Genomic DNA, 15,557 nt, shown 5'->3' on the forward strand with positions numbered 1-15,557 from the left:
TGATCTCTACCACCAGTATTTCAATCAAAACACAGTCTATCTAACCTTTCTTCATAGCTATAACTCGCCCATACCAGGAGACATCCTGGTAACCCGTTTCTGTACCGTTTCCAAAGCATCCACATCCATCTGGTAGTGTGGTGACCAGAACTGCATGCAATATTCCAAGTGCAGCCTAACCAAAGTGCTGTACAACTGCAGCATAACTTGTCTATCCTTGCACTCAATGCCCCTTCCAATGAAGGCAAGCATGCCATAAGCATTTTTTGCTACCTTATCTACCTGCATGACCGCCTTCAGTGATCTGTAGACTTGCACATCCAGATCCCTCTGGATATCAAAACTAAGGGAACAGTCATTCATTTTAGAATCCCAGCTGTGCATGACCTTCCAAAATGCATCATGTCACATCTGTCCAGATGGAACTCCATCTGCCATTTTTCTGACCATACCTTCAACTGATCTATACCCTGCTGCATCCTCTGACAATCCACCCCACTATCTGCAATTTCACCAATCTTTGTATTGTCCGCAAACTTCCTAATTAGACCAGCTACGGGTTCCTCCAAATCAGTTACATAGATCATGATCAGAGGTCCCAGTACTGATCCCTGTGGAACATCGCTAGCACTCCACTCCCAAAGCATCCTTCACCACTACTGTCTACTATGACTAAGCCAGTTCTGCATTCATCTTGCCAGCTCATCTGATACTATGTGACTTCTCCTTCTGTACTTCTCAAAGGCTTTACTGAAGCCCACGTAGCCATCAATCACTTTCCCCTCATTAATCATCTTCATCACAACCTCAAAAAACAATTTGATCAAGTTAATGAGGCAGAACTCCCCCTGCACAAAACCATGCGGTCTATCACTAATAAGTCTAGTTGCTTTGAAATGCATATAGATCTTGTCCCCGAGAATCTTTTCCAATAATTTCCCTACCACCAACATAAGACTCACGGGCTTGGAATTTTCCAGATTATCCCTGCTAACTTCTTTAACAACGGGACAACAATAACTACTTTCCAGTCCTCTGGAACCTCTCCTGCGGTCAAAGAGGATACAAAGATATCAGTCAGCACTCCAGCAACCCAGGGGCTCATCTACCTTGTGTTGAAGTGGCAGACAACTGGAAGTTCAGTCTTTTAAGCAAACAGAATGTAGGTGTTCTGAAAGTGGTCACCCAATCTGTGTTTCATTTCTCCATTATAGGAGACCACATTGCGAGGTATATTCAGTCAAGTTTGCTGTATTTAAAGAACTAGTGAAGCACAGCTTCACCTGTAAGATGTTTTTGGGGCCTTGAATGCTGAGGTGGTAGGAAGTAAACAGGCAAATGTGTACACTTTGAGATTGCAGGGTAAGGTGCCACGGGGTTGAGGGAAGATGTTTGGAATGAAGGAGGAGTGGACCAGGGTGTCTGGGAGGGAATGGTCTCTGTGGAAGGCTGACAAAGAAGGGAGGGGAATGAGAGTCTAGTGGTAACATCCCATTGGAAGGGGAGGAAATAGCAGCTAATGATGACATGGATGTAGACGCTTGTGGTATGGTGAGCGAGGACAAGATGGACCCTATCACCATTGTGGAAGGAAGGAGAAGAGGTGTGGGAGATGGGTTGGATCCTACTGAGGGCTCTGTCAAACACGGTGCCAGGAATCCTTAGTTGCAGAAGGTGGTGAACAGTTCAGAGGTCCCTTGTGAAAGTTGGCATCAGACCAAATCAGTCACAGTCCTACAGCAAAGACAGGCCCACTGGTCCAAACTGCTCCATGCCTAACCAAAATGTTCATCCACACTAACCCCATTTCCCTGCACTCGGCCCATACCTTCTAAACCTTTCCGATCCATGAATGCCCAGTGCTTTTTAAATGTTATTAATGTACCGACCTCAACTGCTTCCACTGGCAGCCCATTCCATATGTATACCCTCTTAAAAACGTTGTCCCTCTGGTTCCCATTTATTCTTATCCCTCTTATCTTAAGCTGATGCCCTCCAGCCCTCGATTCCCCAACCCTGGGAAAAAGACGGAGTGCATTCACCCTATCCATGCCTCTCATGATCTTATACACTTCTATAATATCGCCCCTCAAGTCTCCTATGCTCTAAAGGTAGGAGTTTTTATCTTGTCCAACCTCCCTCTATGACTCAGTGCCTTGATTCCTGGTTACATCCTTGCAAATCTCTTCTGCACTCTTTCCACTTTAATAACATCCTATAGCAAGATGACCAAACTGAACACAATACTCCATGTGCACCCTCACCATGTCCGGTAAAACTGCAACATAACTTCCCAGCTTCTACACTCAATGCCCTGACTGATGAAGGCTAGTGTGCCAAAAGCCTTCTTCACTGCCCTGTCTACCTGTGACTCCACTTTCAGAGAATCCTACTCCTGAACTCCCAGGTCCCTCTCATCCAACTCTCGCCCTACCATCTGCCCTGAAACTCCTACCTTGATTTGACTTTCCAAAATGCAACATTTCACAATATTAAACTCCATTAGCCATTTCCCAGCCCAGTTCCCCAGCTGATCAAGATCCTGTTGCAACTGGAAACCTTCCTCAATGTCCATGACATTGCCTATTTTAGTATCATGTGCAAACTTACTAATCATGCCATCCAAATCATCAATATAGCTAACAAATAGTGATGGGCCCATTGCGAAGTCCAAAGGCACACCACTAGTCACGGACCTCCAGTCAGACAAGCATCCTTCCACTATTACCTTCTGCTTCCTGCCATCAAGCTGAGCAACAGAGATGGACAAACTGGAAGAATGGAAGAGAGTCTTTACAGGAAGTAGGGCAAGAGGATGTACAGTCAACGTAACTATGGGAGTCAGTGGGTTTGAGCTGGACATTAGTGGACGGGTGAAACTGACAGCAGAGCAGATACTTGCAAGTGAAATAGCTAAATGCTTCCAATTCTGGACAAGAAAAGAAGAAAACAGCACTGATGATGTCACTGATACAATGGAGGAAAGAGTTGAGAGTCGGGGCCGGAGTAGGACTGTAACAAGGAATGTTACACCACAGATCGGTATTACTGGGGCCTATGCAGGTGCACATGGGAAGAACAACATTTCCCAACTGGAGAGTTTAGAATCAGGGACAAAATCTCAGGATATGGGGTAGTCCACTTAGGACTGAGATGAGGAAACTTTTGTTCACAAAAGAGTTCTAGAAGATGTAATAACAGTATTTAGAAATACATAAAAATCAAGCTCAGCTTCATGAAGGGGAAATCATGACTTTGAGGAGGTAACAAGCAGAATAGATAAAAGGAAACCAGTAGATGTAATATATTTGGATTTCCAAAATAGAGAATCTGTAGAATTCTCTACTGTAGAAGGTTGTGGAACTGAATATATTCAAGAATGAAATGGATAAATGTTTAGATTTTAAAGGTATTAAGCGGCGTGGAGAGAAAGCAGGAATATGGATCAAGATAGAGGATCAAAGCAAGCTTGAAGGGCCAACTGGCCTACTTCTCCTACTAGTCTCTATGTGCTCCTACTAGTCTCTATGTGATCAGCTAAACCATGAGGGAACTGGTACCTACAGAAATTTGTGTGAAGCAGAAGAAGCAGCAACTGAAGTGCTGCTGTTAGCTCAATATGCAGCAGGGGCTAAGAAAAGCTCATGGCAAGCCAAAAAGGTACCAGAAGGCTGCTAGCTCAGACAGTTGAGGCTCAGTGTTGTCCATGGGAAGTGTGGCCTGGAGCAGTAAACACCTGGTGCAGGTTATAACTGAGGATCAAGAAAGTTCTGGACATATGAGGAGCTGGTGTTATGCTAGAAATTAGATGCTGGATGCAGCCTGGTCAATCCAATAGCATATACACTGTCTCAATTGCTCAATTAAGAAATCAGAAGCCATACGTTCAAAAGCAGGAAATGTCTCGTAAGAACGAGAGTAGGAGTAGGCCATCAGTTGGTATGTTGAATCACAGATTGCCTCTAAATTCATATTTATCTTTAATTCTGTATGATCAAGTGACTGCACTGAATAAGTTGAGAGTCTCAGCCAAGGCTGAGACGAGTGTTCCAGGTCTCTACAAAATGTATCTGCAATCGATATGATGGTTCTGGCAAAACTACCTGAAATAGCACGGTCAAGCAAATTAAATCGTGTGACAGCAAACACAGAAGATAAAACGTGAATTTCAACTCTTCAAAGTTTAAAGATCTTATATAATCTGACAATTTTACTATTGCAAATGATCCTTTGTCCAATTTTATAAAACAGAACAAAGAAAATTACAGCACAGGAACAGGCCCTTCGGCCCTCCAAGCCTGCATCGATCCAGATCCTCTATCTAAACCTGTCAACTATTTTCCAAGGATCTGTATCCCTCTGCTCCCTGCCCATTCATGTATCTGTCGAGGTATATCTTAAATGACGCTATCGTTCCCACCTCTACCATCTCCAACCACCCTCTGCATAAAGAACTTTCGATGCATAACTCCCTTAAACTTTTCCCCTCTCACCTTGAAATCATGACCCCTAGTAATTGAGTTCCCCACTCCTGAGAAAAGCTTCTTGCTCTCCATCCTGTGTATACCGCTCATGATTTTGTTGACCTCAATCAGGTCCCCGCTCAAGCTTCATCTTTCTAATGTAAATGATCCTAACCTACTCAACCTCTCTTCATAGCTAGCGCCCTCCATGCCAGGCAACATCCTGGTGAACCTCCTCTGCACTCTCTCCAAAGTATCCACATCCTTTTGGTAATGTGGCAACCAGAATTGTAAGCAGTATTCCAAATGTGGTCAAACCAAAGTCATGTACAACAGTAACATGACCTGCCAACTCTTGTAATCAATACCCCGTCCGATGAGGGAAAGCATGTCATGCGCCTTCTGGACTACTCTATCCACCTGCGTTGCCACCTTCAGGGTACAATGGACCTGAACATCCAAATCTCTCTGTGCATCAATTTTCCCCAGGGCTTTTCCATTTACCATATTGTTCGCTCTTGAATTGGATCTTCCAAAATGCATCACCTCACATTTGCCTGGATTGAACTCCATCTGCCATTTCTCCACCCAACTCTCCAATCTATCTACATTCTGCTGCATTCTCCGACAGTCTCTTCACTGTCTGCTACTCTGCCAATCTTAGTACCTTCTGAAAAATTGCTAAACCGACCATCTATCCTCCAGATCATTTATGTATATCACAAACAACAGTGGTCCCAACATGGATCCCTCTTGGACGCCACTGGTCACAGTTCTCCATTTTGAGAACCTCCCTTCCACTACAACTCTATCTCCTGTTGGCCAGCCAGTTCTCTATCCATCTAGGTAGTACACCTTGGACCCCACCTGGCTTCACTTTCTCCATCAGGTGGCTCTACCAAGGAATCAATCATGTTTTGGAATTGATGGCGCTGACTCTATTGCCCAATCATTTCATTCAAGGTTAAATTTCACGTAAGATTCAAAAAGATCAATTTGACTTAAAATTTCACCCAATTCCAAAATACGCTTTCTGATTCAAAATTAAGCTAGTGTTAAGTTCACACGCACTTGCCTCAAAAATATTCAGATCCAAGGCTACAGACAGCGGTTTCTGAATCAACTCTGTTCTCACCTCTGATCCAAGCCGATGCACCATGTGTATATAGTCCTCACTCGATCCATGTCTTGAATTATCTGAATGGTGATTGGATGAGGAGCCTGACATCTGACTTGCCACTTTACTATCATGAATATTCCGCATTCCACTGGGAATCATAGGGCTTGACACAGAAGCTGAAAAACAGATTAAGTTACATTAATTAAGCTGTCCTACACATGCAGATCTGATTCACTTTTGCCAAGGTGGTGTCAATCATCGGTCCCAAATGTAACCCTCTGATAAACAAGAACAAGGCATTTCTAAGAAAACCTCACTAAACCGAAATAAGCCAACCAAAATGGATTAATATATTTCAAAGACTGCTTCACTTGATCTGAAACTTTAAGTATCAGATGTAATTCAAAGAAAAAGTACACACAGTTCAAAATGCATGGTTTCTACTTAACAGCTGTGGTGACTTTGTGGACTCTTGCATAACATGGAGTAACAGTGCTTGCAACAATAGGTGGGCATGAATCAATAGTCCCTATGAGCTGTGCAGCAATAGAAAGTTCCCACATAATCCATGCACAAGTCAATCCTTTTTTAGTTTCTTCTATGCATGGCTGTACAAAAAGAAATTTCGAGGCTGTGTATACTTTAATTGCCCATGACTTCCAAAGACAGGAATGGAGGGTAGGTTGGTATTCATATACAATTATTTCTAAATTAATTTCAATGAAGTTAATTTCATTGAAGATATTACTCAGCATATTGCAGTTGACAAAAGAAAGAGCAGCTCAGCTCCTGCCACCTACACCTCAAACATCAGCCTAATAGTGTCAGAACATTAGTATTAAGGGTAGCATTAAATTTAGGTCCAAAATTAGATTCTGGTTCTGTGGTTAGTCAGCTGAAACAACAACCGAGGAATTAGGAATTTGTCTCAGAATTGGAAACAATCACATTATCATCAGTATCTGATTATGTGCAGAAAAGCGTGGGCATTGATTGAGTTTAGCAGTGATGCAAAAGATGCATTATTTACACAAATATCATTTTTGAAATGTGGATTTCAGGAGACATTTTCAAATAGGATAAAATGTCCTTCCAAAGGAGTAACTATAATGCAAAGATTTGATGGGTTTACGACAGGCAGGGTAAACATGAAGGCTATTTGGTTAGTTCCAAATCAGAAGAACCCAGGATGAGCATGGTTTTTGTTTTTTTTTCCACATTTATTTAGAACAGAGGACAGTACAGTACAGGAACAGGCCTTCAGCTGTGCCGAACATGATGCCAAATTAAACTCAGAGATAATGGGAACTGCAGGTGCTGGGGAATCCGAGATAACAAATTGTGGAGCTGGATGAACACAGCAGGCCAAGCAGCATCTTAGGAGCACAAAAGCTGACAAATTGGGCCTAGACCCTTTTCTGATGAAGGGCCTAGGCCTGAAACGTCAGCTTTTGTGGTCCTAAAATGGTGCTTGGCTTGCCAAATTAAACTAATCCCTTCTGCCTGCTGTTAGACCACATCTATTCAGAAGTAAGTTTTTATACAGTCCAGTTCCAAGAGATGGAGAGAGGTCTAGAACTTCAGGGAACAAGTCAACAGAAGTGCTCAATCTGTGAAACTTGCAAATTTTAAAAAAAGTTTATTTAGAATCTCCACCTTATTAGAAATTATAATGCGTTCACTTTTGAAGAAAGTTCATGTCAACAAAGTTGGAAACATCTCTGAATTGTCACTACTGCCCAAGATCAAGAAACTGTCAGAAATCAGTCAAAGGAAAGTTTAGAGGTGAGTACAGTTCCTCCTAGAGTCACTGTAATGGACAGCATTGGGAAGCAATTTAAAACTTTGTTTTGCTGTGTTCTATAGGTCTTGACAACTGCCTTCAATATTTATTTAACTTTTTATAACAAATAGCAATGTTAAATAATATTTCTTTTGTGTAATAACAGAACCAAACGTTTATTAAAGGAAGTGATAAACCAGCATGTGTACTACCTACACTACAAAAAAAATGAAGTTGAGTTTCATTATTGGATCTAATGTATCCAGAAGTACCATTAGCTGGAATCGTGACAGCTGAAATGCTCACTTCCTATATTCCGAGCCCTAGACGACTAGCATTCGCCATCTTGACTCAAACTTATTCCTTTCTCACTATGTAAATTGATCACACACTACTCGATAGGCGCACTAATAGGGTAAAATGGCAAATCTCAAAAAAAAAGACAAAAAATGCCAATTTGAAAACTGTAGTTAATTTTACAGATGCAATTCTATTAAACATAGTTTTCGAAATTGGTAAACAGTTATAGTTACTGAACTCTTCCCATTGAACATTACCTCTTGCAAGACTTGACATGTTACCTTTACAGTGTACATTTCTCAGGCGAGAAAATGATGCCAACTCAGGTTAATTAAAACAAACTTAACGACTCATATCATCTCAACGTGCTTTACAGTGCTGTAATGAAAAACGGAGGCTAGCCATATCTTCAGTTTAAGTTATGGGTTTGCAGCAAGGTCTAAAATGAGAACTTGGAAGTGGGTTTAAAAAGGGAAGAAACAGAATCTAAGTGACTGAACACTGACATCGAGCAGCATGGGGAAAAGGCAAAGGCAGGAAAGTGGGCTTGATGCTTATTAAAGTAGTCATGATTTCACTGAATGTAGAAGCAGACTCAACGGGGTGAATGGCCTGTGCCCCTACGATTCAGTTTGGGCTAAAATTCAAGCTGAGTGAATTGATGGGAGGCCAAGTGGTCACTGAAATAAACAAATCCAGAAAGGCTCTCAGAAGCTATAAGGTTGACATGGGTTACATTGTAAACATTGAACTGAGCATGGTCGTTGCAAAAAAAAGGTCAAAAAAGGCAGCAGTGTACAAACAATGGCAACAATAGTATCTGGTGTGATCATACCAATAAATAACTACAATTACATTACCTTTTTCTTTTCATTACATTGTCTTCCCTATTCACATCAAGTGCCTCACCAAAATCTCCCAATTCTCTGAGCTAAGTCTGTAGTGTCTGCCACATATCTTAAAATCATGCAAGATATTTTGCTGAGGACTATTTTCACAGGAAGCATTTAATCTGACTAGGTTTATCCAGACTTCATTGGCATTGATGAGTTTACTAAATTTCTGTAATATCTAATAGAACAATAAAAAGAATTTGGAGAATTCCATATTTCATGCTCTGTGTGGTGACTTCAGTAATTTTTGAACAGTAAAGCAATATGGTTGAAGTTCTGCCGGATACGGATCTACCACAAGTGATTAATTAAACGCAGACTGTGTAGATTACCAACTTCAGTGTATTTGCTCTACACAAATTAATTCCAAGTGGCAACACGATACCAAACTGTATGGAAACAGGCTGCCTTTCCCCCCTCGAAAAGAATACAAAACTACCCAAATAATATCACAAACGATTTTAATCAGAGAAAGGTGCCATCCTACAAATACTCTTCAGTTGCCAAGTACTGACAGTAATTCAATACAGCAATTCAGGTAATGAAATTAATGCCTTACCAATGGGAATTCCTGTCTTTTAAATAAAACTGTAGTATACATTATGAAGAATTGCAACTTGCTACAATGGAAGGCTTGTTACACTTGCTTTATTGTCCCAAGACTGACAGACTAATTCTGAATATTGCACAAGCATTTGCCACACATCTCCACTTATTTCATGCCCTGCTACAATTTGCAGAACAGCTGAAATGGTGCATTCTTTACCTAGCGTGGAGGTTGACTGTTGCTGCTGAGGAGAAGGCTGAGTCTGGACTATCAAACAGGGTTGCACAGGTCTCTGAGGACTCCCAGAATACGTAGGACCTGATACCAGAGGGGAACCATGCAACTCTAAGGATGGAAAAACAAGCATTCAGCACTATGAGCAAGAATTATGAGCCACCACCTCCATTGCAGAAGCTTTACTTTATTTTTAAACTGCACTTATGAATAAATCCTGGTACCAAGAAAAACATTTGATTTCCTAAATGGAATCTCACCAAAGTAAGGCCTCTGAACTGTCTTAATGGTGCACTGGAACTGGGGACATGAGGGAAAGCAACCTAAGCTCCAATGGAGCATACAATACCTAACTTCTCAGAATATACCATACTACTATACCCCAGTATCAAACAACTTAGAAGAAACATGACCAACCCCATCTAGGATCCTGGAGAAGTTCATCTAACCAAGTTAAAACTAAACAGATTCTTCATTACAGTCTTGGTTATGAAGTATGAAAGTAGAGTCTAGCAAACATTCTCAACATTTACACATGCTTCTAGGTCATCCATTTCAAAACTTCTGTCAACTCTTACCTTGTTGTATCTGTTGATGTTGTGTATAGCTTGGAGGATGTTGTGGATATTGGATGTAACCTGGAGGACTCTGGGGAGCATAAGGACTGGGCGCAGGACTGTTCTGCTGAGTCATATATCTGTTGGCCGAACTTGACTGAGGTGGTACAAATCGACTGTAAACAAAAAAGTAAAATGACATTTACCCTAATTTCCACATTTGATCGGTTTATCCACACTATAATTTGCATTGTCATAGCCTCCAGGGTTATGGGTTAAGAGCTGGAAAATAAGATGTGATGTGTTTGATTGACCAAACAACCTCCTACTACACTGTATACATTGGAGTTTATTATATGGCCATGTAGAAACTAATGGTAAGCAAGTCCTCTTTCCTAACGGAGAACTGTGAGCAGATCACAATTCATTGGTTAAGCAATAAGCTAGTTTAATTTACTATGCAATTTCTACAGGCACCTGTTCCATACCACAAGTTGGGTATCATTTATCTGCAAATCCAAAAGCCAAACAGTCCTAAATGAAACAGCTTTCTCGAAAAGTAGAATCAAACAGTCAGTCCTGAACAGATACAAATGGGCCCTAAAGAATGAAAGCCCTGTGCACAGAGCTATTTTTAAGAGGAGGAACCAAAACTACAACACTACATGGCTTGGGAAAGTGCCTCTATGCCTACATACCAGCAGGAGTCAATGTCTTCAGCGGAAGACGATGGAGATAAAGTCACCAGACGGGAAGACTGCTCTCTCATTAGACAGACAACTGGGTGTTGGTTTATCCCGGAGGGTAGCCACATCTTAGGCAAGGGACAATTTGAGAAGCAGTCTTTCACAGTAACCTCAGCCAGTGTAGGAAAAGACACCACACTGTTGGAGTCACTTTGCATCATAATCAGGCCATCCAGCCAACTGAGCTAACTGATCACCCTAGTGGAAGGTGATAAAAGTTGTCTGAAATTAACAGTAATTTTTAGGGCAAATAGGCTGTATCAAAAACCAAAATTAGCCAATTTCTAAAAAGCAGTTAGATCCCAAATTTTCCATATAAAGGATATCCAACTTGTATTTTAATAATGCATCTAGCCACATCATTCCTCTCCTCATCCTCTGTTCACAACTGACCATCAGAACATCGGATAGCAGTGTCCAGTTTCATCTTGCTTCTAGTTGAATGAATCATCAAGTAATAAACACACCCACCACTTTCTCAAAAGCAATAAGCAGGGGCAATAATGCTGGCTGAGCCAACATCAAAATTCATACTGATAAATGAGTAGAATTACTTTTTCTTTCTTTTCCACACACACCTCACGTGCTCCCCCACCCAGAAATACTTCCTAGAATGAATGATACCATCAACTTCTCTCTTCAACCTGGCAAGCCACATATGCCGTTTGCTTCAGAACTGTCATTATCCTAGGAAAGATGCTCGATTTCATCAGTTTCTACACTGATTATCTTTTCCAATATTATAGAGCAATGAATCTCTAAAATTTGTCTTCAAATAAAAAGGGATCACTGCCACATGGTCTCATTCTACCTAATCTTGCCACAAAATAATTGTCCACATTAATCTGCTTCTCTTCTCCCCACCCTGAATATTTATTTTAATACTCTTGCACGATATGTGGGCATTGCTGGGTAGGCCAGTATTTGCTGTGGATCCCTAATTGCCCTAGAACTGATTGGCTACTTTAGTTAAGAGTCTCACATATTGCTGTGGGTCTGGAGTTATATGTAGGCCAGACCAGGTAAGGATGGCAGACTTCCTTCCCTTAAAAGGACATTAGCGAACCCTACAGGTGTTTAATCAATAAACAGTGGTTTCATAGTTGCTATTAGACTAGATTTGAATTCCAGATTTTATTGAATTTAAATTTTACTGTCTGCCGTAATTGATACAAGAATCATTTGTACATGTGAAGCTTCTGTAGTGCAAATGCATAACTGGTGAAAACACTAAAAATTGGTAGATGGTTTGGTTGTGAACTTCGACTTGCAATAAATCTTTTTCAGGAATTTACTGATCAGGACTCAACTGCTAATCGAAGAATTGCATGACATAGAATCAGATAATGAAAGCATTTGCAGAGCCTGAATATATCACTTGTCAGCAGAACCATTATAGAAATATGAGCTGGTAAACAGAGCAGGTAAAAGCAAAACCACTGACAGAAATGAAATGAGGTCTTCAGTGCGCTGCAAGTTTGTGGCCACAAGTCAGGTTTTTTTAAACATTTTTACCTCTTAAATACCAACATATCCTGTGGATATGGGTCATTAAGTTAGCATTTATATCATGCCTTTCATGAAATAAAATGTTTTACAGGAACATTATAAAATAAATAACATCACACCGGAGATATAGGGTAAAATCTAAACGACTGGTCAAACAGCTCGGGTTGATGGGGCATCTTAAAAGGAAGAAAGTGAAGTAATCAGGTAGAAAAACTCAAGGAGAGAATTCCAGAGAGTTAGGGCCTAGGCAACTGAAGGTTCAGCCACCAAAATGGAACAACTGTGTGTGCTTAAGAGGCCAGAATTACAGAAACACAGGTAGAGTTGAGTTATGGAGGAATTTCAAGACACAGGCCAATGGGGCATGGAAGCATGAAAACAATGATGTGAATTTTAAAATCAAGGAATACTTAACTACATATACAGAAGCTGAACAAATGAAGTAGAAAATAAGTCATTATTGAAAAATAGAAGGATAGCAGAGATGTGACAGAACTTGCATTACCATTCAGAACAAACACATGATATCAGAGCAGACAAGGGGACACAAATTTTTGGATTAGTACCTTTGTTGGCTGCTATACATGACCATTTTAGAGAGCCCACACCACTATTTTCATCTCTTAACTGTTAAAAATGAGAATTGCAAACTACATTTAACAATAGATATTCAGCAACAAGTCACTGTCGAACTATGTTCTGGAGATTCTACCAATGTGACAATATGTTGCATATTACCTGGAAGGACTGTGCGAGATTGTGGACTGCTGAAAAGTGGAGGATGCAGGGCTCCCATGTATGGAATTCTGGGGTAGTTTGTATTGTTGGTGTTGGATGATCTGTTGTTGCATGATACCTGAAACAGGACACGTTCATACAGTGAAGCCAATTCAAAACAAACTTGCATTTATAAAGCACTAATCATACCCTCAGGATGGTCCAAAGAAAGTACTTTTACAAGTGCAATTACTTATTTTTGTAGGAAGATGAGGCAGCCAATTTGCACAGCAAATCCCACAAACAGCAGCAGATAATTTTATTTTACTGATGCTGTTGAGGGATAGACACACTGTAACCTCACCAGTCTGGAACTATGAAATCAAGAAACATCAGCTGTAAGGATTTCTTAGCCAGCTCTACAATTCTCAGGCTCATGTACTCCATAAATTACCAGCAAGTAACTTAATCAATCACTGAGTGAGGTGTCTTGAGTGAGGGTTAAAAACTGCTTGTGTAATTGAGCTGGGAAGATGAATGGAAGCGTTAAATTTGGTTGTGTTTCTGCTCCTGATCGCAAGAACCGACGACTCAGATCAAGAGTGAGGGTGGGGGAGTGATTACAGTCTACCTGTGCATTTGCATGTGGCAACAGGTTAAACACAGTGCACGCACTGGCATTTACAAACATTAAAGTTTTAAAGGACTGTATTGGTCAATGGCTGACATTGTTCAATATAAATGCAGACTTCTATGCATTAGGTGCAACAACCCATATTTTAAATGAACAAATTTGAAAACACACACGTATGTCATGTCAACACAACTTTGGTTTGCTTTATGTCCCCTTGTTATTGTGCAAGTGCCAAGCCAGGTGACAAAGACGACTGTCTTCCAAACTTTCCAATCACAGCAATAGTGGATAAGCTTGTTGCAATTCTAGTTCAGCCAATCTTTAATATTATCTAGCTATTTCCTTCACCATTTGGTTCTTGCTCATTTTTTAATCCTTTTGGCTCGATTTGGCTCCAACTCTTTTCTGCACAAATTATATTAAACTTGTCTCTATTTATATATTTACATCCAGTTCAAACATGATTCAACAGAACTTTTTTGAAAAACCAGAAGTGCTTCTGTATCAAGCGCTCTGTACTGAAGAGGTTACAGCGTATTAGCAACCACAGCAAAGGCTTCCTTTTTCTATTAAATCTGTATGAAAACCAGAGGGAGCAGAGAAAGGCTTAGCTAATGATTTAAAATTTTAAATTAAAATTGTTGTGATGTGTATCAAGTCATGAACCTGACAGTTCTTGCATACAGTCTAATTCCTTAGTAAACCATTCTTTTCCTGAAAGAGTTGACCTGAACAGTGAAGCACCATAATTTTATTACATTTAGTAATACTTAGTAGACCGTGTGTTGCATTGTTTATCTAACACATTACGCAGTTTCAAGATATAGTCTTGTATTCACAGCGATTTCTCAAAACCAGAAAGCACATTTCATCAAAAATGGACACTTCCTCACACAGAGTTGGAACACTTTCAGCCCAGTCTTCTATTTTTATTCACAGACTTCAAGGAATAGCAATAAACTGCAGAAGGATCAATAAACCCTTCACAGTTAGTCAACCACTGTGACTATCAGTCAGTACAGGCAAAGGAGAAATTCAGACTTATTTTATATCAGTTTCTGTGATGAAGTTAATGATTTCAAGGCTTTTGATCAGAACAGTCAGATCCACAATTTCAAAGTAAACAAAACAGTTGTGATTTGATTTCTAAAGCATAAGCAGGAACCCCAGAATGTTACTGAGATAAAGTGAGGAGCTGGATGAACACAGCAAGCCAAGTAGCATCTTAGGAGCACAAAAGCTGACGTTTTGGGCCTAGACCCTTCATCAGAAAACAAGGATGGGGAGAGGATTCTGAAATAAATAAGGGTGAGAGGGAGAGGCGGACCGAAGATGGATAGAAGAGAAAATAGGTGGAGTGGAGAGTACAGGTGGGGCGGTAGGGAGGGGATAGGTCAGTCCGGGGAGGACAGACAAGTCAAGGGGGGCAGGATGAGGTTAGTAGGTAGGAAATGGAGGTGCGGCTTAGGTGGGAATGTTACGTCAAGATTATTCAGACAGTATAAACTACTATTTTAGTTTTAAATGAAAATCCTAAATCCATACTAAAAAACCCAAAAACGATCTGCCAGTTTTTGTGAATAAACGGTTGATCCAATTTGCTGTATGTATATTACTTACCACTCTGAACTCCATATCGATTCTGCATGCTTTTCTCCCTGAAGACATTGGGGTTTCTAGCCAAAACAGCTTGCAGGAGAACTGGAATATCACCCTCTGGGTCATCACTACCAAGATTATCCTTCAGTTCTCTAGAAAAGGAACAATTATTTTCAATTTTACTTCAATGCTAGTGTTACTGAGAACATAGAACATTACAGCACAGTACAGGCGCTTCAGCCCTCGATGTTGTGCCGACCTGTCATACCGATCGCAAGCCCATCTAACCTACACTATTCCACGTACATCCATATCCTTATCCAATGACGACTTAAATGTACCTAAAGTTGGCAAATCTACTACCATTACAGGCAAAGCGTTCCATTCCCTTACTACTCTGAGTAAAGAAACCATCTCTGACATCTGTCCTATATCTTTCACCCCTCAATTTAAAG

The 15,557-nt window shown here is 40.6% G+C and overlaps 1 protein-coding gene across 4 annotated transcripts in view; it reads right to left on the minus strand.

Annotated features, from left to right (window-relative positions):
- The window catches only part of LOC125450882 (nipped-B-like protein), a 510,140-nt gene that overhangs the window by 381,799 nt on the left and 112,784 nt on the right, over positions 1-15,557 (minus strand). For 3 of the 4 annotated variants that reach the window (XM_059644995.1, XM_059644997.1, XM_059644994.1), the window contains exons 4-8: positions 15,124-15,254; positions 12,891-13,008; positions 9,919-10,073; positions 9,326-9,451; positions 5,599-5,759 (exon numbers count right to left, since the gene is read on the minus strand). In XM_059644995.1, the coding sequence (XP_059500978.1) occupies positions 5,599-5,759; positions 9,326-9,451; positions 9,919-10,073; positions 12,891-13,008; positions 15,124-15,254 (691 nt within the window). The remainder of the gene's footprint in view (positions 1-5,598; positions 5,760-9,325; positions 9,452-9,918; positions 10,074-12,890; positions 13,009-15,123; positions 15,255-15,557) is intronic. The other variant, XM_059644996.1, reaches the window with a different exon arrangement.

Source organism: Stegostoma tigrinum, chromosome 3, assembly GCF_030684315.1.
Source record: "Stegostoma tigrinum isolate sSteTig4 chromosome 3, sSteTig4.hap1, whole genome shotgun sequence".
NCBI lineage: Eukaryota > Metazoa > Chordata > Chondrichthyes > Orectolobiformes > Stegostomatidae > Stegostoma > Stegostoma tigrinum.